At 54.2% G+C, this 23556-nt stretch overlaps 1 protein-coding gene across 3 annotated transcripts in view; it reads right to left on the minus strand.

Annotated features, from left to right (window-relative positions):
- Window positions 1-14: 14 nt before the first annotated feature.
- The window catches only part of ALPK3 (alpha kinase 3), a 34066-nt gene continuing 10524 nt past the window's right edge, over window positions 15-23556 (minus strand). For all 3 annotated transcript variants that reach the window (XM_074601946.1, XM_074601945.1, XM_074601948.1), the window contains 12 exons: window positions 21482-21603; window positions 13647-13764; window positions 11729-12761; window positions 6348-8199; window positions 5407-5554; window positions 3809-3936; window positions 3473-3508; window positions 3076-3350; window positions 2656-2744; window positions 2187-2404; window positions 1939-1987; window positions 15-1771 (listed from right to left, as the gene is read on the minus strand). In XM_074601946.1, the coding sequence (XP_074458047.1) occupies window positions 1450-1771; window positions 1939-1987; window positions 2187-2404; window positions 2656-2744; window positions 3076-3350; window positions 3473-3508; window positions 3809-3936; window positions 5407-5554; window positions 6348-8199; window positions 11729-12761; window positions 13647-13764; window positions 21482-21603 (4390 nt within the window). In that variant the 3' untranslated portion in view covers window positions 15-1449. The remainder of the gene's footprint in view (window positions 1772-1938; window positions 1988-2186; window positions 2405-2655; window positions 2745-3075; window positions 3351-3472; window positions 3509-3808; window positions 3937-5406; window positions 5555-6347; window positions 8200-11728; window positions 12762-13646; window positions 13765-21481; window positions 21604-23556) is intronic.

Consider the following 23556-nt stretch of genomic DNA (forward strand, 5'->3'; position numbering starts at 1 on the left):
CCACAGCACTGGGGACCAGGCCAGTCCTTCTTGCTTTATTGCACTCGAGAGCACCCATTCGCCAACAGGGCCACGTTATGTACATCGTTATTTTACAATGACCTAACAACAAAGCACCAGGACCCCAGAGCACGCTGCACTCTCAGCCCCACTCCCTGCCCTCCTCTGCCCGGCTGCACCAAGCCACTGTTTCGGACACCACGCTGCGGGGTGGCCCTGCTGGCACCCGGCGGCCTCCTCTGAAGCCCTGGGGAAGGTGACACTCGGCAGCGAGATGAAGCAGCAGCAGCTGGGGCTCTCTGCAAGCCTCGCTGCCCCCTGCCACGCTCTGCCGGCTGCCTGAGAGAGCCGACGGGCACAAGGGAGGCTTGATGCAACACAGGGCGCTGTACTCTCCCTCGTGAGCATCGCTGCCCATCCACTGCCGTCTCCCGCCGCGGGGCCCAGAGGGGGTGCTACCTGCTGCCACCGCGGTAGGGCAGGTGCAGAAGTGGGGGACGACGCTAAGCAAGTGTGACCAGGTCGTGCTGTGGGGCTGGGCAGGGCGTACGGGGTCTGTACGCAGCAGGTGGGCAAGGAGGGGTGACTCCTGCTGGCTGGACACCCGCATGGGCCAAAGTGGCGTGAGGCACGGAGGGGAGGCCTCCCTACCTCGCCCCGTGTGAGGTAGAGCATCCTGACCATGGCGCTGGCTGGCACCCACAGCAGCACCGTCACCTGCAGTGTCCACCAGGCAAAGGAGGGGGGGTAAAGCAAAATCCCATCCCCGTGCAGCCGCCAGTACCGATGCCAGCACCCCATCAGGGGACTGGCCTGCACCCCAGAGCCACATGCGGCAGCAGCAGGAGCGCTGCAGCCCACCACTAAACCCCTCTGCAGCAAAAACTTTTAAATCACAGTGCGCCAGGGCAAAGGGGACCGCCTAGGCGCTGTTAGGGTTCACATCCTTGACACAGAGCACTGGCAGGGCTTGGCGCGGTGGCTTTATGGAGGACACAAGGAGGGACACGAGGTGCTGGGAGGCAGGAGGGCAGCCCGGAATCCCAGTTTGCTCAAGGGAGCCAGGCAGAGGGCACAGTGCCGGCAAAGCCGGAGGGAACAGCTCTGACAGCCACTGCCTTAAGGAAGGCAAATGGAGAGACTGGAGAGAGGAAAGCGAGCCCGAGCGTGGGGGGACATGTGGCCCCCAGGCTCCACCACTGGCAGCAGCTCTTGTGAAAAGGTACGGGCGAGGGTTCCAGTTCACAGCCCCTCCATGACCCCGGCCGAGCCGCTCACACTAGCACACACCACACAACGCGAGCGCCACGGGCCAGAGCAGGAGCCATAGGGAGGAGAGCAGGGGCAGCGGCTGCTGCCAGGGTCTCCCTTCCCCGGCCCACTCACGGGCTGCCTCTGGGCTGCTCAGACTGGTGTTGGAGCCCGGGGTCCCAGCTGCAGCCGCTCCGGCTACTGTGGGCGGCCAGACCTGCCGCTGTCTCCTGAGCTGGGTTTGGAGGCTGCCAGGGCCTCCCCTGTTTCCGCAGCTCTCCGGGAGCTCTTGGGGCTCACGGCAGCCTTACGGGTCCCCTGGGGACTCGCCAGCCCCTTCTTCTGCAGCTGGGGGCTGGACTGGGCAGATTTCCTACCCATGGAGGGGCTCTTGGAGCCCTTGGGCTTGGCTGGCTCCAGCGTCTTCAGGCCCAGGATGCCGCAGTAACGGTTACACTGGTGAGCGGCCACAAATTGCTCCAGCAGGGAGGGGAAGCAGCTTTCCTTCAGGCCCTGGAACCTGCCAACACAGCCATCCTCAGCCCCTGCTTTGCACCAGGAAACATCTGGCAAGAGCAGGGAGCCGAGGACAAAGCCCAGTCATGCTCACCCCCATGGCCCTCCGCCAGAGCAGCAGAGCTGGGGACAGCTGAGGCCATCCTGCACCAGCAGCTTGGGGTCACTCACCCTTTCAGGTTGGTGGCGATCCGCACGTTGGTCATCTTCCATCCCACTCCTGCAACAAGAGGGAGGACAACCAGTCTCTGCCCAGAGAAGGATGGGCACCAGCACGAAGGGCAGGTCATGGCCCTGGGAGCTGGGCTCCATGGCACGTGGGGAAAGAGGGAGGAGGGCCAGGCTAGGGCTCTTCCTCCTCCTTTTGCAGGCCAGAGGGTGGCGAGGGGCCACGGGAATCAGATGAGAGATCCCTTTACCTTCCATGTCCGTCACGAGGATGTTTCCATTCGTCCACTGGTAGACCCAATGCTGGAAAGTGCAGCATTTGAGCACGATCTCTGAGGTGCCTCGTGCCACCAAGCTGCCATCTCTCTCAGTGACACAGTACTGCTCGCAGGGCCTGCCCAGGTCCTCCTCCATGGTGGCATAGGGGATGTTGTTGGACGGTCGGTAAATCAGGTACACAGGAATTATCCTGCGCAGGAGTGCAGAGATGGGGTCAGCACCAGCCGGCAAGCTCTGCCACCGCAGCACGTGGAGATGTGCACCGTGGTCTGCAACCCTGGCTTCTGCCTTCTCCCCATGCCTTCCCCCCAGTATCCCTCCCGCGCGAGGGTGGAAGAAGAGGGTGCTGCCCCTCAGGATGTCCCCAGCACCCACAGGGAACCCTCCTGCCATCCCCCAGGACACTCCGCCAGGCTGTCAAGCCAGTGGAGCCTTACTTACTCGGGCACCGCTCCAAAATCAGGGACGGCTCGTGCCTCAGCAGCAAAGATCTTGCAGTACTCGCGGCTGGAATTCTGGATTTTACATTCCTGGAGAAGCAAGCAAGAGAGTCAGGGCCCTGTCCCGCCTTGTACCACTGCCTCCCTAGGACCCCCTGCGTGGCGAGGTATTCCTTGGGACCGCTGCCAGTTGTTTCCCTGAGCAAAGGACAAGTGACAGAAAAGCTCCAAGCAGCTCAGTGCTGCTCAGAGAGAAGAGCTGTAGCCAAGAATAACAAGGACACCGGCAGCCCGCTTGGACAGCCCGACCCCTCCGGAGCACTCAGGAAAGTGGATAGAAATAAAGAAAGTGGGCACAGAGCTCAGGACTGCGGCTCAGACAGATGGAGGAGGAGTGGGGAGACAGGCGGAGGGTGCCCACCTGGATGGTGATATCGTAGTTCTTCTCGATGAGGCTGTTCTCATTCTTGGTCCCAAAGACAATGAAATTGTGCACTTTGATGACGCAGGTGCAGCCAGACTCAAAGATGGGCTCCAGGCCGTAGATGGCTCTGGCACGGCAGGCTTTGCGCAGGAAACCGGCGCCCACTTCCATGTCCTCGCTCACCACACGCCCGAAGAGCTTATCCCCCCAGTAGCCTGCATCAGCCAAGCCCTTGGCGAACACCATGGGCGTCATCTCGATCTCCTCTCCAACTGGTGGGGGGAAGAGCAGGTGAGGGGGGACAAGGGGGACACCTCCTGCCCCCACCACAGAGCTGCCTGTCCCCAGCACAGCGAGGGGCAGCAGTTGCAGCTTGTCAGCACATGGCCCTTACCTTCAATCTCTTCCCGCAAGACAAATCCTGACAGCACTAGAGGAGACACAAAGCAAAAAGGCGTCAAGGCCTGCCAGGATCCCCCCCTGCCCCACAGGTAGATGGGACACCGAGGGATACCAAGGAGGATGGCACACTGAGAGACGGCAAGGAAGGAGGTGTGAATCACTCATAAATTAGCAGGTGGAGGCAGAGGCACCTCACAGAGGCGGTGTTTGGGGGGTGCAGGGCTCCCCCTCTACAGCCTGCCACCAAGCCCTCTTCGTGGCTTGCCGCGCTGCCCCACAGCACAGCCAGGCAGCCCATAGAGCTGCCAGGCTGCTGAGGGCTCCTCACCTTCTGGGCTGAGCAGGAAATCGGTGGAGTCAGTGCCGTACTCGTTGCTGATCACGCACCGGTAGACCCCGCAGTCCTTCTGGGACGCCTGCACGACAGCCAAGGCTGCCTGGCCCTCGTCGCCGGCGCTGGAAGAAAGCGGAGCATGGCATCAGCCCCGTGTGACATGTAGGGGCACAGGGGAGCCCTGTCACACGCACTGCGGGGGGGGCACCACGCCACCCTTGGAGGGCTGGAAGAGGGCTGCAGAGGAAGCCAGCCCCAGAGCATCCCAGCTGCTCCCCAGCACCTCATGACACCAGGAGTCTTGCCCTGCAGTTTGTACTCACAGAGATGCTCATCTTCCAGGCAAGCCCGGCAAAATCTGGCCAAGACTGGGCTACAGACCGATAAAGTTACTTGCCTTCAGGGTGGCTGAGTCAGGGCTGCGCTTGGGCTAACAGACCTGCATCTAGATGGGATGGCTGGAAGGCAAACAGCCACAGGGGTGCCCAGCTTCGTTTTCAGCCGTTCAGGGGTGAGGGCAGACAGCACCCCCCATCCTGCAGCCCCCCCTCTCTGAGGGCCTGGCAAAGCACGAATTCAGCACCAGCAGGCTTCCAGCCTTCTCCAGCCTGCAACACCGAGCTTTGGGCTGGCAGTCCCTCTAGCCAAGGTGATGACACACCGGGCAGATAGGTCTCCACAAGAACCAAAGGCCCGTTTCTGACCCCCATGGCCGGCGTGAACGAGCAAGGGGATGATGGGCCGCAGAGGGAAGAGGTGGGACCCTCATCCTGAGACCCACTGGCTGAGCCGGCCCTGCTCTGGTCAGCTAGAAGGCAATGGCCACTCCTGGTCCACCTGCCCCAGCTCCAGTATCTGCCATAGGAGATCATTTCGGCCCCAGAAGCACCTCCTTCTGCCTGCTCATTATAAAGGGAGCTCAAGGGACACTCCAAGGCATCAGGCAAATCCTACCCAGCATGGGTGATGTTCCCACACAAGCTCCCTTGGGCTTGAGAACAAGTTGCTCTCCGTAATGCACCCAAAGGAGCACCCAGGATACAGCATGCCACCCGGCTGTCTGAACATGCTCTCCCAGTGCAAGGGCAGTGCCAAGGGACACAGACAGGGCTGCTTTTTCCCTGGTGGTGCTTGTCAGCGGTGGCTGCATGGAAACACCTGCTCGGGTGCAGTGTCCAGAGCCTCCCAGCACAGCTGCCCCCCTACGTGTATCACTTGGGGTCCCAGTTTTGCAGCCCATACCCAGTTCTCAAACCCAAAGATGGGCACAGCACCTTCCTGGCCCTCCCCGAGGTTCGGGGTCAGGCTCTGCCCTCCCCAGGGCTCTGCTACTCAAAGCACCAGCCCTTAAGTCAGGCTCCAGATGGACCATCAATAGGACAAATTTGCTGGCAATTCCCCATCTGGGCGATCCCTCCCTCCCCGGGCACCGAGAAGGTAAAATTTACAACGTACCGTGCCATGCAATGAGCTTCCCATGCAGCCTAACACAGAAGGGGCATCTTCACCCCAGCAAACGCAAGGAGCCAGGTTTAACACACGAACCCAGGGCTATGAGCAAGGACTACAACAAAGCGGAGCCGGCAGGTTACCTCCTTTGGGCTTCTGCTACAGGGATCTCGTCCTTGTACCACATCAGCTTAGAATCACTCAAAATATTGAAGAACTGGCACCAAAGTTTCAGGTTTCCTGACGCATCGGAAAATTGTTCTGCCCTGATCTTACGAATCACCTGTGGAGCTAAGGACAGGGTGCAAAGAGATGGATGGTGAGACACACAGCGCTGGCTGCAGCTGCGCTGCTGCTTAGGACTCTGGTGTTGGGTGTTGCACATGTGTCAGCACAGCCCAGTATAACATCGCCTTCCCAGGGAAGGTCTCAGAGCTCCACTTGGATAAATACGGTGGGATACAAGTGGTACAAATTCGTTCCAACAGTGCAGCACCGCAACACCTAGTGGGGCTCAGCCAGAGGCAACGCAGAGAAACACCATGCGATGTTGGAGGAAGCTTTGATCTACTCAAGTAGGGATTTCTCAAGGTTGCCTTTACTTTTGCAAGAGGGCTGATTTCCACGAGGGTATCATCTGGCTCCCGCAAGCACTGCAACAGCAGGATTATGCCTTTTCTAATTTGATGCCATGAGGGATCAAATTAGCATTGACCACGGAGGTGGAAAAGGAGCGTGCACCCCACTGACCCCCATTGGGCCCCGACCAGCATGAGGCATGGTGAGGACCAGGACATGCAGACCAAGAACCCGAGGATTATGATTCCTTTGCCACGGCTAAGTCCCAGCTGTGGAGACAGCCAGTCTCAGCACTGCCATCTCTTGCGTTCCTCTGCCCTCCCTGCGCTAGGGAAGAAGTCTTGGGGCAGACTTTTGGCTTTCATATGGCCAAAGGGCGATGCTGAAAACCCTGCAAACGCACAGAACCCATGTGGCCCCAGCTGACTATCACCAGCCCAGTTGGCCAGGCTCCCGTTGTAGGCAACAAGGAAACATGCTTCACGGGGATCACCTCTTCCCTTACCTTTAAATGGGTTATTTGCTTTCTTGGATTCTGCTGGCTGTGCTTCTGGCTTAGCATCTTCAGGTACCTCGTGGTCACCACTGCTGTCACTTGTGGGCTCCTCATACAGCTTAGGCACCTCCAACGTGGCCATCTTCCTCGTGAGAGTTGGTGAGCGTTGCTCCATGGGAGGGGATGGAGCCAGGGCAGGTGTCTGCAGCTGGGCTGCGCTCTTCCTGGATTGCCGTGGTGAAACGGTAGGACTTCTCACATGACCTTGGCTCTCTGGGATTGCCTCCTCTTCCTCCCCTACCTGCTTGGTTTTTGGCAGGTATATTTTGCGTCGGGCCCCGGAAGCAAGCTCCTCTGGTGTAGCACAAGGTAGCGCTGCCAGAAGGTCACCAGGGTTTTCTTTCTCAGGGCTGGCTGGAGGTAAATTGGAAATATCACTAGGAAGCTGCCCTGCTCCTGCTGCTGGCATGCTGCCCACCACGATGGCAGGCACAGAGAGCTGGGGTGGCCCCTCTGCCTCGGGAGCGACCCTGGTACGTCTCTTTGGTGGCACAGGTTTGCAAGCCAGCATCTCCTTGCTGGTAACAAACTCCTCATTGATCATGCCCGTGATCCGCCTGGACGTCCTAGGGGTCAGAGGCAAGTTTTCTGCTGTCTGGAAGAGCTGATTGTTTTGTACCTTTTCCAAAACTCTCCTGGAGGTGCGGGGGCTCAAGCCTGCAATGCCTATCTCTGGGACCACGGCCGCCTCTGCCTCAGGCTGCTCCTTGTCTCTGGGGTCTGCGTCTTCTTTTGTGGCATCCTTACTGCTATCCGACATCTGTAAAAGCAGCAGCAGGTAGTTCTTCAAGGAGGAAACAAGGTTTTTGTGCTGCACCTTCTCCTCCAAAGACATCTCCTGAGGTCTGTCGGGGCTAGGCAGGACCAGTGGTACCTGTGGTTGAACCTCAATGACTCCTTCAAAAGCGCCCGAAGGTGCTGCCAGTCGCTGACGTGGAGTTGTGTCTGTTTGCTCTCCTCCCTCCTTCCCCTGAGGTCCCATGGCCACCGGTTTGGCACTCTCCCCTGCTAACGTGCTGGCTGGAAGCTTCTGTTGCAGGGCAGATCCACCCGCCTGTTTGATTTCGGTTTCTCTGCTCGCAGGAGGCAGCAGCTGGGCTCCAGACGGGACCACCCCTGCCGTAGCCTCCATCCCTGGGGTGACGTGAGCTGCAAGTGGTACATCCTGAGCCGCTGCCGTCCCTGCTGCAGGAGTGGGAAGCCTCTCTTCCTTGGCAACTGGAACTGAGACAGGAGCTGCAGTTTCAGTCTCCTGATGCCCCAAAGGGGTCCCTCCCACCTCCTTGTGCACAGTCCTGGGAGATGGCTCCTTTGCACTGCTCTGTCCTGACTCTGCACCGGGATGGCTCCCGGTCACCTCTGCTCCTGCTCCTTTGCACTTTCCATCCTCTATTGCTGTCTGATGTGCGATTTGCTCAAGAGGAGTGTTTTCTCCAGGCTCTGGAGGACTCGATTTCGTTAGCAATGGCTCTTCCTCACCTTGGCTCTTGTCCTCTTGATTTGACAGTCCTTGCTGGGTCTCCCTGCCCTCGGGAGCATGGGAATGTCCTTCTGCCTGCTTCCTAGATGGAGGGTGTTCTTTGGTGGGCTCCACGTGGTCTGGAGAAGGTGCTGGTGGCTTTGGCGTCTCCCGAGGCCTCAGCCGAGGGTTCGTCCTTTTCCCAGACTCCCTGATCTCCTGGCAGGCAGGCATCTCTTTCCTGAGCTCCTCTGACTTGTTGGCTTGCTGACCGGTCTCTATGGTTGGACTGGACACCGGGTGTTTTAGGCCACTAGCAGGCTGTCCCACTGTTGCTGCAACCTAGTGAAGAGAAGAAAATAGAAAATTAACATAATTTTACTGCCTGGGTCTGCTCAGAGTGCTTGTGGTCCACCTATACCATATGGCACTGCCCAACTTCTGCTTGAATCGTAAGTATTAACCCGGCATCGCTGATACTCGTTCATCCAGGGCCTCCTGGCTTTGCCATCGTCCTGCAGTAGTAGGTCCCACAAACCCCGTCACGCTGCACAAAGTGTTTTTTCTTTTAATCGGCTCCAACCCTTCTGCCTTTCAATGCCTTGTTTGTGCACAAAGAGGCAGGGGATCTGTCTCTCTAGAACATTCAATGGCTTTTAATTCAATCCATTCTGACAAGGCACCTTCCCAAGGAGCAACACTTCCCCATTTTCTCCAGCCACGGCCGAGACCCTGTATAATTTTCTTGCTCCTTTTTTAAGACTTGGTGCTCCCCCTATACTATATCTGCAATCTCCACTCTGGGATGGGGCGATCGGCATGTCACACACTATCTGGATGAGGCTGCCCAAGTGATTTATAGCGAAACCGTACACCGTGACGTTATCTGCGCTATTCGACCATCCTGTTTCTTTGACATTCGGGAAGCTCAAATGTTTCCGACTGCAGCTGCACACCCGCAGACGTTTCAGCAAGCTGCCCGCTGTGACGGCTGAGCTTTATCCTGAGGAGATCTGGTGAAATCCTCCAGCCAAGGGGCACTATCTATTTTTGTAGGATAAGGCTCGGAGAAGGCAGTGACACTGCTGATACACGCCACGCCTGGCTGATGCTCAGTTAGCAACATCAGGGCAAGCACATGGGAAGAGGGCACCGATGCAATGGGTTCCTCTGCCATCCCAGAGGATCTGCTGCTAAGGATTGTCTCCTGAGGTCCCCGATGTGAGCTTTAAGCCTCCAAAATGAGGTGCACAGGAAAGGAGGCTGTAGCACTTGGCCCTTCTATTTTGTGCCACCTCAGCTGTGTTTGAATGCTTGGAAAAAGCAGGAACGATAATGCCGGTCTCTCAGCGAGCCCTTCCCCGAGGAATTGTTATGACAACGGGGATATCAGAGGACTGGGGTGAGAGAAGCAGCATTAGGGGGTCATTCCTGCACACAAAAGTCAACCCTGCTTCCTTAGTAGACCCCAAAAGCTGCCAAAGGCTGCCGGTTTCTGTCTCCAGAGACAGAGATAGGGCCCCGGTTGACAGGGTTGCACAGGCAACCCCAACGTCCCTGCTGCTGTTCCCTGGAGCCACCCGCCCAGCCTGAGGGTCACACCACAGAGCATCCCTGCGCTCAGCCGTGAAAGGGTCCATTTTCAGAGACAGACGGGCTTCATGCAGTGAAACCCCCTGGGTTTTACCATGGCATTTGGTCCTCCGTGGCACAGAAAGGGATGGAGATGGACACAGCCCAGTCCAAGGGCCCGGGAGCCCTGGTCCCTCTGCTCAGGGGCTGAGCAGCACAGCACCAGAGGGCTGGGGATTCACGGAGGGATGCACAGAGGTGGCTCTACACAACGGCGCTGGTCAGTGGGGACATCTCTTCGGCTAAAGCGGGACTGGCACTTGGAGGAAATTTGCTTGTCATTGGCGCACAAACTAAAGCTTGTTCAGCAAAGCTTTCTGGGAGCTTTTCAGAAAAGTATCTGTCCTCAAGTAATCGTAAAACACTCAAAACTAGGGCCATATAAAAGAAATATAATGAAATTGTCGGTTTCAAAGTTAGGCAAGAGCGATCATCATGTGAATCCCGTTTCTGCTCTGCTCTTGTGCATGAGGATGTTGAGAGCCCGGCCACGGTCTGGCATTTTGCAAAGCCCTTCTGCTACGGATAAATCCAGCTGTAAAGAGAAGCCTCGTGCATGACGCTCAGCTAGGTCCCGGGGCCAGGAAAACACTCATGTTACGGCCCTGTCTTGTTTAAGGGAAAGAATAAAAAAGAAAAAGACAAGCAACCCGTGTCCTGGGGAGTGAAAATACCCTCAAACACGCTCAGAGTCAGCTTTAAAGGGCTTTAAAATAGCTTATTTGGTCACACAAAAGCCTGAGCACTTTCCCCAGCATCACCCACTAGCTGAGGCATTCAAATTCAAATCAAAAGCATTCCTTTTTGTCTACTCAAAGGCACACCAGCTGACAAGCTACAGGTTTCCCTCTGTGAGTGGGTTTTTGAAGAGGAAAATACCTTGATCCGTGTCAGTGGCTCAGGGATGACAGCCCAAGCCTGGCAGCTACGCACCAACTCTCTCCACCCTCCTTAAGAGCAAGGGTCGTAAAAATGAGCAGAGAGGGAGAAAACGAATTGCTTTGCCACGGGCCTGCACGCACGGCGATAATTTCTGCAGCAATATGTGATGCTGATGGGTCAGGTTAAAGATGGGTTCAGGGTGCTGCACTGCAGCAAGTCCAGCACCCAGATACTGGCTTCTCTGCGTAACACGGCAGGTTTCTTACTGGTAAATGGTGCTCCTACCTAAGAGAAATCTAGAAGAGGAAGAAACGAGTGGTTTTTTTTTCCCCCCCACTGGAGCACCCAGCAGTCCCGCTTTCTACATCGTGGATGTTTCCTCATCCGTAAGTATTTGCGTTACCTGCCGAGGAAGATGCGCTGCCTCCTCTGAACAGCCTTGGTCTGTACTGAAAGCACCTACCATGGCTCAAACGCCAAATCCTGATGGCACCTGCAAATCGGACTCAGAGAACCTTTTACCACAGGAGGGGTCATTAAAGATAAAAGGGCAACAAAAAAAACCAACCCAAAACAAAAAAAAAAAAAACACTGGTACCTTCCAATCTAACATTTTCATGGAAAATGCTTCAGGTTAAGTGACAAAAATAGAAGTTGACTAAAAGATGCGGTGAGGGTCAGGAGCAGGTGCTGTGCCCTGGCCCTGCATCGCCACCACAATGAGTCTTGCAACAGAGTTTTTTCCAACAGGGGAGAGCCAAAAAATAGCCCAGATCTACTGTATACATGTTGCACTGTAAACAAAATTCAAGGCCCTGCCTGGCACAGCTCACGTGGCGTACCTGGCACGCTGCGCTCATTTGCATGGGGGGCTCATTAAGTGCCAGCTGAAGCTCCGGCTCAATTGCTAAACTGAACAGATGTCATCAGTCTCGCTGTCTGTCCTACGCACAAGGCATCCACCCCCAGCTATTAATAGCCATTCAGCGCTCCCTGTGCTTAACTGATTTGGGAACATTTCGCATGAGGTCAGCCTGCCGATTAAACAGGAGAGCTCACAGCACGCCCCAGGCCACCCGGAGACCAGCTGCTCGGCCACAGGGCCCTGACGTACATCTCTCCTCACCACCTCGTCTGACATTTATTTGGAGATGGGGTGGAAGCTCTGCTGTCTGGGCACACAAAGCCCAGCAAGCCTTTTTTCCTGGGTGTTTTAGCCAGCGGAGACCTAGGAAGCCTCTGCAGCAGCTCCCATGGGCAACATGCAGCCTCCCAGGGCTGGTGCCACAACACAACCCTGCAGCACCAATACGTTCTTGCTGCAACCCTTGCATTGGCTGCTTTCTGTCCTAGTTACCTCTGGACTGACGGCTTTGTTTCCTTCGGACTTCTGTGCTTGGTGCTGGCCTCTCTGTCCCTCGGAGGGCACAGGTCCTGCCTCCGACACCTCTGAGGACGATGGAGCATCCTCTGTCTGTCTGCTGACAGCCACAGACTGCTGGGCAGCCTTGCTCGCAGCCTCTTCCTTGGCTCCTGCCTCCTCCTTCCCTGCTGCCGGCTTCACTTGATTATCGAAATACATCTCTTTCAAAGAGAAGTGCAGATCGCCATTGATTTTAGTGTCCTGATTCACAGCTTTCCCAGGCTCTTTGATTTTTGGACTGTTTTCCACCTCTTCATCATTTGGCACCCTCAAATGTGCGTTCCTGCGTAAGGGGACGGGAGGGGCAAACCTTGGATTTGGAGAGGGGTTGGCCCTGTCTCGCCCACTTTCTTCTCGCTTTGAAACTTCCTGCTTTGCTGCTGGAGGAGCCTCTACCTTCTTTTTCTTTTTAGCTGCAGAGTCTTTGGTCATCGGCTTACTTGCTAGGTCCTCCACCGTCTCGTAGATGTACGTGAGAAAGCCATTCCCATTCTCCTCCACACTTTCCAAAGAGGCATCTCCGTTGGTGGTCACCTCTGCTTTCAGAGGTGCTATCAGTTTGTTTGGAAAGCCCGTCACCACATTGACGGGCGGTTCCTTCGGCTCAGCGACATCCTCATGTAAACTGGACTGGGAATCGGCAACGTGCACTTTTGCTGCATCCTCCTTCTCCCACTGAGAGGCTCCGGACCGGAGATTCAGATCCCTGGCCAGCCTCCGCTTTCTCTGAAGCCGATCGGGGCTCATTCCCTGCAACTTCTCCACCTCCACATTTTCTTTCCCTCGTTTCTTGCCCTGTTCTATCTCTCGTAGCTTTTCTGCAGCTTTTCTCTTAATTTTGTCAAACCACTTCTGATGGATTTTGAACTCCGTCATGGTTCCCACTTCCAGCACGCCAGAGCAGGATACAATGCCTTTGTTATTTCTAGCTGAGGCCTGGTAAATACCCGCATCTTCCTCTCGGCACCTGGAAACCAAAAGCTCTGCGTGAGACCTGCCCATCCTCCCCAAGCACTACCGCTGGGCACACAGGCATGCACGTTCTCCCACTTCTTGCTCCAGAGGGGCCAGAAGATGAAGACGTGACCCTTGAGGTGCACATGGTAGGTCTGGAGGCCTGGGGCTGGCCTCCCTCCCCAGGCTCTGCCTGTTCTCAGCACTAGCACATAAGCAAGTTGGAAGTTAAATCAGTGCCCAGCTCCTCCCCGGGCTGTAACTCTGATAATAGAGGGCTGTGATGGAGGAGGAACACCTAACACCAGGCTTCCCAACTGTTCTCAGCCACACTCCTCTGCAGGATCTTCTCCTCTCAGCTCTTCACAGCCTACGTGACATTCCTGCTCTTCCTCCACCCTTGACTTCATCAGTAGACTGCCAAAGCAGCACTTTCCTTCCCTGACGTCATGGTAAGAGCTACGAAAGGCCTTCCTGGGCAGGGCCCTTCCCCTCTTTGCCCTTGTTCATGACATTCCTATGAACTGTTTCTGTCCTTGTCCTGCCCAGTCCTCCAGCCCACCATCCTGGAGGCAGCCAGTGCTTTCCCTTCACTCCCCTTCATCCAGCCCTAATGCTACCAGCACTGGAAGGCTCCAGAGAGAGGAATTTCTCCTGACCTTCCCCTTGCTTCTGGCACAGCAGCTATCCCTGGATGCAGTAATGGATGTTGTACTGATGTGATCTGGGAGTCATCAAAGCAAAGAGCTGAATGGGAAGGGACAGCTGGGAACACAGCGATGGGGAGCACAAGGGGCCAGCACGGGTGCTGGGGGGAGGTCACTGCTGACAGCCAGCTCCTCCAAGCACTGAAAACGTGCTCAGGGCTCCCATCGCCAAATCCAGCTTCTTTACTCACTTGTACAGCTGCAGGGTGTGACGATTTCCATGGCGGAATATCTCATACTTGGGTAAGCCACAGTAACGGTCCATCTCCTCATCATCCTTATACCACGTCACCTCTGGCTGCGGGTATCCTGGGGACGAGACGGACGGTACATCAGGGTGTGAAACATTGCAAACAGCAGCACAGCAAGCCTGCTCCCGCGGGGACAAGGTATCAACAGCAAACCGAAACGCGCGGCAGAATAGGATACATGTTATTCTGGGCTCGCCACATTCTTTAAATCGCACAGCAGCAGAAGTATTGTGAGTGGAAACCTGATGGGCTTATCCAAGCCTTTTATCACCCCTTGTAACAGGGCTATTTTTGAGAAAAAAAAAAATCCCAGCACTTCATTCCTGAACAGAGGGGAGGTGATCACACGATCATCTCCTGTAACACTGACAGGGAGGAGAAGGTGAGCATACTGTCACTTTTCTATGAAGAGGCATGTTTTGATGAGACTGAAGCTAAGGTTAGAAAGCAGGCATTCGCCCCTCCATGGAGCTCTCAGCATTTCACTAAGTGTCACAGCCTGTAAGCTGATCCAAAAGTTTCCATTGAACAGAAACAACCTTGATTGCATCACAGCCAGCTTGGTGTCCTACAAATGTCACTTGACAACAGATGTCACCTGCCTTTTCAGTAGAATGACATCATGACGTGTGTGACTGGCTGGCTAGCAGGCTGGGCACGCAGCTGCGTTCCCCACCACCAACAGCGGTGGTGGATCAGCAGGAGTGCCCCACATGGACCAGAGCTAGCCACAGCCCTCGTCTCCCACCGACAGCAGCTCCAGCTCAGAACAAGAGCAGTTTTCAGGGGAAAACCGCTTGAGCCAGCGGCCAACATGGGTTCCTGTACTTCACACGGGGCTCCCGGCACAGCCAAGCTGACCCTAAGGGCATGGGATAAAAGTTTCAATGATCACATCATGCCTCCGCTTAAGTTGATGCGCTGAACACTTGTTCAATGCCCCAGGGTAGGTATCCAAAGCTTATCTCCTGCCAATGCCCCTGCTGGCTTTCAGAGCTGCCGAAGTGAAGGAATGCTGCTCACCTCCACCAGCCCCCAAGGGTCTCCTCAGCAGCCCCCGGCACCGCGAAGGCAGGGGTCAGCGCTCATGGACGGCCCTGGCAAGGGCCAACAGGGGCTCTCCAGGAACATCCAAAGCATCCAGACCCAATGGCTCAGAATAGAGAGAGGGCAGGGACAGGGCACTATCTACCTACCCCAGGTACTTCCCAGCTGCGAACTCACAGGCTTCAGGGCTGACCAGGACCCTTTCAATCTCCGGGGCGAGGAGCCTCCTGCTTGCAGCTGCCAGGGATGCTGGCAGCCAGTAGCAATGCCCGAGCCCAGCTTATGCCTGCTCCCATGAAGGTCCCATAGCAGGAGCGAAAGACCAGGAACAAAGACTCATCACTGGGAATCTGCTCTGGTTTTGGGTGATTTATAATACCTTTGATCAGAAAAGCAGCACATGCCAAATCTCCTCCTCGTGTATCGCTTGGTTCCCCCCACCTGCATCTGCTCCTCCAATGCACCCCTCTCCCCATCCTGTTGCTTGTCGGGGCTCTCCCGTGTCCTCTGGGCCCTCAAGGGACTTGGCCTGCTGCCCCAGAGAGGGTTGAGGAAATAATCTCAGAAGAGTTTTACTTTGCTGTTCTCCTCCACGAACAACAGCCATCCCCATAGCCCAAACACCCCCACAGCCCAGATCTTATTCTCTTCTCTTTCCCTTCTTCACTGAGGTCTCCAGCTCTGCGTTGCTTCTGCATCTACCCTCTCCATACTCCCTGCCTGTACTCTCTCAGGTCTCAGATGTCTCTCACATCCTTTCCTGTCTCATTCCCCTCCCACTGCTGCCAGCAGCTTTAGCTTTCTGTTGGTTATTGCCTCGTTCCTCCTCTTCTGCAGGAAGCCAAGTCATTACTTTCTCCTGAAGCTCTTCGTGTGAGGCTCCCCATCCTCCCCTTCGGTCCCTGTCTCACCACACTCTGCTCTATGCTGCTGCTCTCGCCCTCCAAACCAGTTCCTGGCTCAAGTGCAAAGCCCTCAGATACCTGCAGCTGAAGCGAATGAGCCCTAAGCTGCTAACTGGGGGAGGCCACAAGAGTATCCCAGTGATGGGATCACCAGGGATCGATGCTGCTGCTTCTATTTTCCATAAATATTAGCTACTGACCATACTTGGCAGCAGGACCCTGCGCTGAATGAGCCTGTGGCTGTTTCTTTCTGCTCCAGGAATGAGGAACAAAACAATTTTCATACACAGCTCAGAGTTTGCCCAGAGCAATCCTACCCCTCCCAAGGGCTGCTCCTTCAGGCGAGACCTTCAGGTCTGTAATGCAGCAGAGCTGGCAGGTAGATTTTCATAATAGCCTGCAAACAGCAATCACAGCACTTCATTCTGGGAACTGCAAAGCATATCATTTCCGAGAAGCCCTGTGATGTCCCCCCGTGGCCTCTGCAGCTGATTCCCATTCCCAGCTGACATCTGCCGGAAAGAGCTGCAATTTCCATAGCTGCACAGTGCCTCAATGAAAGGCTTTTCCTCCTGTAAACTCCCTTGGACCTGTAGCAGTGTGTCCTTGAGGCGACCTGCTCCCTACCAGGGGCCACTGCCGTATGGCCCAGTGCAGCAATGAGGGAGCAGCCCCTGTTGCAGCCAAAGGGAGCAAGCACTGGCTGGAAACCTGCACCAGAGGCACGCTGAAAGGCTTCCCCCCCTGGCCCACGCAGAAACAGTGGCCCCAGCTGCCTGCCCAAACACCATCCCTCCCTCCCCAGGGGCTGCAACCAAAGTCAAGCAGGGGATGGAGAGACACCTGTACAGGGACAAGGCTCCCTGGCATGCCCTGTGCTCCACTGGGGAGGGGAACTGCTGCTGACACTGCAGACATCCATCCTCAGGCTGCCCAGCAAATACCTTCCCCTGCTCTGGGGGGCAGGCACCACTCCGGGAACATCCCCTGCAGCCACAACATCCGCAGCTTGCCCGGCTGCTGTGATGGGCCAGTTCCAAGGGTGCCACTGGGACGGGGTGGCTGAGTCCAGGGCTCCATGGGTGGGCATTGCCACGCTGCAGGGTGCTGGATGGCCACCCTTGGCATAAGCGCATTGCAAGACAGAGCAGCCATTCATAAATCAGGCACTCGCCCTTCCGAAACCTGTTCCTCCCGCAGAAACCCCGTGCAGCTGGTGCCAAGAGGGATTTGCCGGTATCCACCAGCGCGTGCCCCGCAATCGCAGACAGAGCTGTGCCGGGTGTTCCTAGGGAGGAGGGCAGGCGTCCACCGCGCATCTTGGAGCCCAGCAAGAGGTTTTTGGGAGGTGTGTCTTCCCGCAGCATTGCTCCAGCGTGATGGCCAGCCACTGCAGGACCCAGAAGACTTTTGTGAGGAAGGATTTTTTTTTGGAGAGATCGCCAGGTTTAGATCAAACATTCTTCCTCTCAAAGCTGTTAAAGTTCACAAAGTCTTCCAAGCTTTAGTGACCTCATCCAAAACAGTTCTTGCAATAGGTATCCCAAAATCAGCCAGAGACATTCTAAAGAAACGTTTTGTGATATTTTTTGGGCTGGGGGGGAAGGGAGAGTTAGTCTTCTGAAAACTGGGAAGGTGGAAAGAGTTTAGGACAATTACATACAATCTCCGTGGCCTTCTGTTTCTACTACTACTTTCTACTTCTACTATTACTACTTCTAGCTCTACACAAGCTATGTGGAATGGGGGCTTCAGGCAGTTTTGGGAGGAAAAGTAATGGTGAGATCTCATCCTTTCTGACTTTATGAATTTATACCTCCCCGTTGCCTGAAGAGAAGGAGGCTTACAGTGATGCTCACAGGAGGGACAGATACTCACTAAGAGCTCTCCATGCCACCGGCCTGCCAGCGGTGCTCATTCTCCATCCGTCTCTTGCCCTGGCTGCCCCAAACCCAGGCATCCTCATCTCCCACCAGCCTGCTCTCTGCTCTTGTGCTCCCTACCCTGTCCCCAAACCCACCCATCCACCCCTCTCACAGCCCCTGCATTGCTCCAGACATCTTTCACCCATGCACTTTACTCTAGTCCTTCAAACACTTCCCTAAGAGGGCTACCATGGATTCAACAAGTTGAACTCCTTTATGCTTATTAAAGTCCTCATCCACTAAGCACCCAACTGTCTAATCACTTGACCCCAACTCTCTTCCCCAAGCCATGGGCAGAACCCTTTTACCTTCATAACCCTACGATAAAACCAGACTGCTTTTGTTCCTACCGCCTCCAGGGACATGATACTGAACACAGTGCAGATGTCCACATTGATATAGAGCAACTGTGTAGCATGGGAGAGGTACCAGGCTGGACACTTCTTCAGCACAAGCACTGACCCATGAAGGGAGTGATGGGACTGAGCTCCTGAGCTCGTGATTTGGGTAGGCAGGTCAAAGGGGTTGAACCTGCCCAAGGAGGGCTGAAATGGCACTGAAGGGGCAGCCGTCCAACAGTGGGCAATACCTGGTACTGACATACGATGGCCTTGGCTAGATCCAGTCATCACCTCCCCCACTTGGCCTCATTCACAGAATCACAGACTGGTGATGGGCTTGGAAGGGTCCTCTAGAGACCATCTCATCCAACCCCCTGCCAGAGCAGGGTCACCCAGAGCAGGTGGCACAGGAACGCATCCAGGTGGGTTTGGAACGTCTCCAGAGACGGAGACTCCACCACCTCTCTGGGCAGCCTCTGACAGGGCTCTGACACCCTCGAAGGAAAGAAGTTTTTCCTCATGTTGAGATGGAATTTCCCATGTTCCAGTTTGTGCCCGTTCCCCCTTGTCCTGTCCCTGGGCACCACTGAGAAGAGTCTGGCCCCATCCTCTTGCCCCCTGCCCTTTAGCTCTTGCTGAGCATTGATGAGATCCCCTCTCAGCCTGCTCTTCTCCAGCTGAACAGCCCCAGGGCTCTCAGCCTTTCCTCAGCACACAGATGCTCCAGCCCCTCAGCATCTCCACAGCCTCTGCTGGACTCTCTCCAACAGTTCCCTGTCCTTCTGGATCTGGGGAGCCCAAAACTGGACCCAGTGCTCCAGATGCGGCCATCCCCCAGGAGACCATTGGCCTTCTTGGCCACAATGGCACATTGCTGGCTCGTGGGCATCCTGTTGTCCACCAGGACTCCCAGGTCCTTCTCCACAGAGCCGCTCTCCAGCGGCCCCCAACCTGTACTGTTGCATTCCCTAACAAGCAGTCACAGACCCGGGCCTCTTCATCCAAGCCCCCACATTTCATCAGCCAACATCTCTTCTTCCCAGCCAACGCTATACAGAAATGACTGAAAAGGTGTGAAAGCCTTGTAGTAGCACCTCCAATAAGGGCCACTCTCTGAAGAGAAGAGACCAATATCCACTCACTGGGAATGATCTGTGATAACCCTTGAGATCCTGAAGTCCAGACAGACCCACCAAGGAAATCGCTTGGTGCAGAGAAGCAGAGTGTGCTCTGCTCTGCAAGAAACTGCAGTGAAAATGGGAATGTCCTCATTCCCTTTTTCACATCTCTTAGAGAACAAAGGATGAACTAGTTTCATCTAAAAAAGAAAACATGTCACAACAGATGCAGGATTTGACCCCATATAATCAAATCAGACATAGTAGGGACATTGGTAGCAGGCAGAACTAGGCAAGCGGAGGAAAAGAGTGGTTGCGCAACCACCCAAGAGCATCAGGAAGTCTGCCTCTGCCTCACTTGTTTTTTCCTTGCCTGCACCACCAAGCACATTTTGGAGACTGGCTCTTCAAACACTTGCATCTTGCTTCCTTCCTAGGAAGTCACTGGCATTCACAGATGTGGGACCACCCTATAACTCTCACTATTGGTCAAGAAGCAGAAAAAAAATATTAAGGTGTTATTGTAGGTCATGTATCCGTATTTGGGGCTTGGGAGTCATAACAGGAGCAGCTGACTGTCTGCCCTTTGCCTCCTGCACGTCTACGAACCAAAGTGTCCCTGGACTCCAGCCACAGCAGTGGGACTGAGCTGGTTCCACTCTGGTCACCGGACAGGGATGTAACCACCACTTCCTTTCTCCCATTGGATGTAAACATCATGGCAGGGGGAGATATCTGAACTACTGACCAGACTTTGCAGTCAGAGTTTGCTTTCCACCTCGTGCCCCCCTCTCCCAAAGAGATCCTGACCTCCTAAAGCAGTCCACAGGGCCACATGCAAGAGATGACCATATGGCATAGGTGGCCCAGGCTGCTTTTAAGGATGTTTCCATGAAAATTCCTAATTTTGTAGGTTTATTAACTTAAGTGCATAAAGACATCCCCCAGTCTAGTTTACCAGGTATGAAAATACTGCCATAGGCTACGTGCCAAAGATTTGACACATTTTCTACTCAAATGCAGGAAAAAGACTGGTATCAGGTCAAGTCTTCAACTCGTAATACATCAGGTTGTGCTACACAGCACTAGCAGGTCATCCAAAACTGGAGGCAGCATCCTGCCTACCAAGAGCAAGGGTGGCCTGCAGGGAGGGCTACAAACCGGACAGAGACTGGATCTGTCTGTACATGTTGATACTTTTGATTTTGGTAAAGCAGAGGAGGTTATTCCTTGGCAGCATGTCTCCTGCACAATGTCTCCTGGCTTGCAGAATGCTGAGCTCCATGCTACCGCACAACAGGTCAAGCTTTTGCCTTTAGAAAATTTGAATTGGGAAAGGTCTCCTAATGAACCACTGAGGTGCATGGCTTGGAGGTATCTCCCTAGCAGCCCACGTCCTGCTTCTTGGGCAAAAGTGAGCTGCTAGGAAGTTAAGCATCAATAAAATCAACATAGCAGTTGCACCCCCGCAAGTTCCGAAAGTCAGACCTGTAAAACAAATTAATCCATATGAGAAGAGCCAGGTTCGATGCCGGAAGCTCTCAGAAGGGCTCAGTCTGTGTTTCCTGGTGCACAGCATGTTCCTAATGGCAAACTAGATTTCCTAACTCTTAGGAAAGCCTTGGCCCTTGTGGCTAAGGGGCTCACTGCAGATACTCTCCTCCTTCCAAAACTTACAAGCTTGCATAATGTCTCTCACTGAGTAGCCTGTCAGAATAAACAACATGTGCAACATCAGGAAGGATCAGAGTTGTAAACAAGTACATAATGGAAAAATTACAGTTTTAGAGTCTCTGTATTTAAAGGACAAAAGCTCATCAGCAAAGGAGCCCCTTGCCTTTACAGCAATGCACCAATGCCATACCACATCACAACAATGCCTTCGCACCAACCCTCCTCTTCAGCCTCCCCCTTCTCTTCTTGGCCTAACCCCTTCCTGCCCAAGGTTAGATTTTAGCTCATTGGGCAGAAACTGGCTTTTATTTCAGACGTTGACAAGCACACAAGTTTATCACCGATGCAAATGCAGCTGCACTCTAACCATTTACAGCCAGCAAAAAGAGCCAGAGCTGGCTCCAGCATGACAGCCTTAGTCTTCAAAACTGCACGTTCCTGAGTTACGGAGTCCGGGATTAGCAGAGATTAGGACAACAAAATGTAGCTGGCACAAGCAGTAACCAGCATAATCCATTTTCTGGTCTGTAATTTGCCTTGTTTGAGATGTTAGGTTATGCCTTTGCCTCTTAACTATTTCCGGTGGTTACCCCCCTCCCCTTAAATTAAAGCTGAAATCATCATGCAATTGCTGAATCTCTACTTGGCAGTCTGACAACAGTGGACTTGTTAATGTGTTGCCTTGTTATCACTTGCTCTGGAGTTTAACTAGCAGGAGTCCAGCAAGTGAGGCAGGGCCAGGTTATTTACTGAAGACACTGTTACCTGTCACTATGCACGTGAATTTAGCATCAGAGTCCTCGGACACAGAACGGGATTTGATAGTGGTTTCAAATAGTGGCTGGGTTTCCTCCGTCAGCTGAGAAATGATTGCGCAGAAGGTGCTCCTGGAAGATTCAAGAAGCATTTCTTAGAGAACAAAGTACTAGAAAAATCAAAGGGTCCCCTTCCTATCTCGTCTCAGAAGCCTGCGTTCTTCTTGTAAATGCCCTCCTTCCCTCCCATCGTCCCTACACTAAGTTGTTCACAAGTCTAGTCCACTGTCAGGGTATTTGACTATTTTTTCACTCCTAAAATGATTCTGCCCACTTAAAGTGTCATTTGGGAGACGTTCCCTTTGTCTTAGCCCTTATGGCTATTGGGGTAATGAATGTCAAGAACCATTTTAGTTCTTGATTAGGCGGGAACATTTCTTGGATGAGCCAGAAAGACCCAAACAAAGTCAGCTTCACATTCCCAGGGCTGCACCATCAGTGTTTCAAGTGTTGCTCTGTTCACCAGGATTTTACTTTATTTGTGAAGACTTCACATTGTAATTTCAGGCCAAGTGTGAATTGAACACGTCTCCTAAAGACAACGGCCCTCTTTGAAAGCTTTGAATTAAGAAAAGCTGTGTACTGCAGATCGCTGAAGGAGGCCTTGAGCCTGGCTTGCAGCTTTCTGCGCCCAGGAACCATATGTGAAGCTGACACCCATTCCCTGTCTCACCTCTCACACTACCTGCTCCAGGAGTTGAGGCACTAGCCCCAAAGTTCAGGCTGGGACACCCAAACAGCCAGAACTACCCAAACAGCCAGCGCAATCTGTGAAGCTTATAAAAATGGACCTTAGATTCTCCAGTCATTTAAGCACTAAATCCGTGTATTTGTACAGCACTGCCAACCCTGTTAGAACATCACCAAGAGGGGCCCCAGAAGACCTAGGCTTTCTTAAATAAAGGAAAAGGATTAATTCCAAGTTGGGCCTTCATTTGGATAGTGCTCTGGGGCTCTCAGAACGGAAGAGCTTCTTTCATTTTGCCCTCTGCAATTAAAGCACTACACGTTTCCTCGAGGAGAGAGGACCCCAAGGTCTCAAGCGCAAGGATCTTAGGAGAAACAGCAAATATTGCAAGAGAATCGGTAGCTGGCAGCTCTACTTATATAGTTTTCAGCAGTGAAAGACATTCCTTAAACAAGTGATCAGCTTCTAGAGACATGCAAGAGGTGGAACAAACCCCCAGACCATTCCTGACACAGCTCCACCACGAGCAGAAGGGCTCATAGCACGTGGTGAGGGCTCCACGAGGGGGACCCCAGCCTCACAAGCAGCCCCCGGCTTGCAGGCAGGATGCTGGTACTGCTGCTACTCATGCTCTACCTGCTGAGGAAGCAGACTCTTTCAGGAAAAAAACAAAAAAGAAAAAATATCAAACCACATTTAGCACGAACCCAGCAAGATGAGGTGCACTGAGGGGCTCTGCAGCAGGAAGTGAACTGCACGCACGGCTAAAGGTGCCAAGATGGATCCAGCCACAGCAACTGCCTGTTTCATCCACCCAGAACACTTACCTGGAGGCTGCAGTGCTGTCATTTTCACTCTGGCTTCCTGCTAGAATGGGTTTGTGAGAGATGCTGGGAGACAAATCCCTGAGCAACAAGCAACTGGAATGCAGCGGGAGCCTCACCCAGCTCCCAGGCACTTTGTGTTGGGTAAGGGTCCAGGACAGGGGCAGCTAGGGCTCTTGCAAGTTTGACTCATCTACTGAGCAAGGGTTATAAGCACTGTCTATACCCAACACATATGTGGGATGGGATAAAAAGCCAGATGCCACAGCTTTAGACTCTTTTCTGCAGAGATCAATGGTCCCCAGGAGACTGGCCCTGGCAAGCAACTCTTGACCCAACCGCAGGGCCAGGAAAGGGCTGTGGGAGCCAACAGCTCCTTCAAAAACAGAGAGACCTTTCCATACTCCAACCCCAGGAGCAAAAACTCCTATTTCTAAAGAGCAAGGCAGACAGTCCAGTACCAAGGCAGTTACTGGTGGGGTGTTGATAGCCCCTTCAGTACAGACCCCCAGC

Source organism: Larus michahellis, chromosome 9, assembly GCF_964199755.1.
Source record: "Larus michahellis chromosome 9, bLarMic1.1, whole genome shotgun sequence".
NCBI classification, from domain to species: domain Eukaryota; kingdom Metazoa; phylum Chordata; class Aves; order Charadriiformes; family Laridae; genus Larus; species Larus michahellis.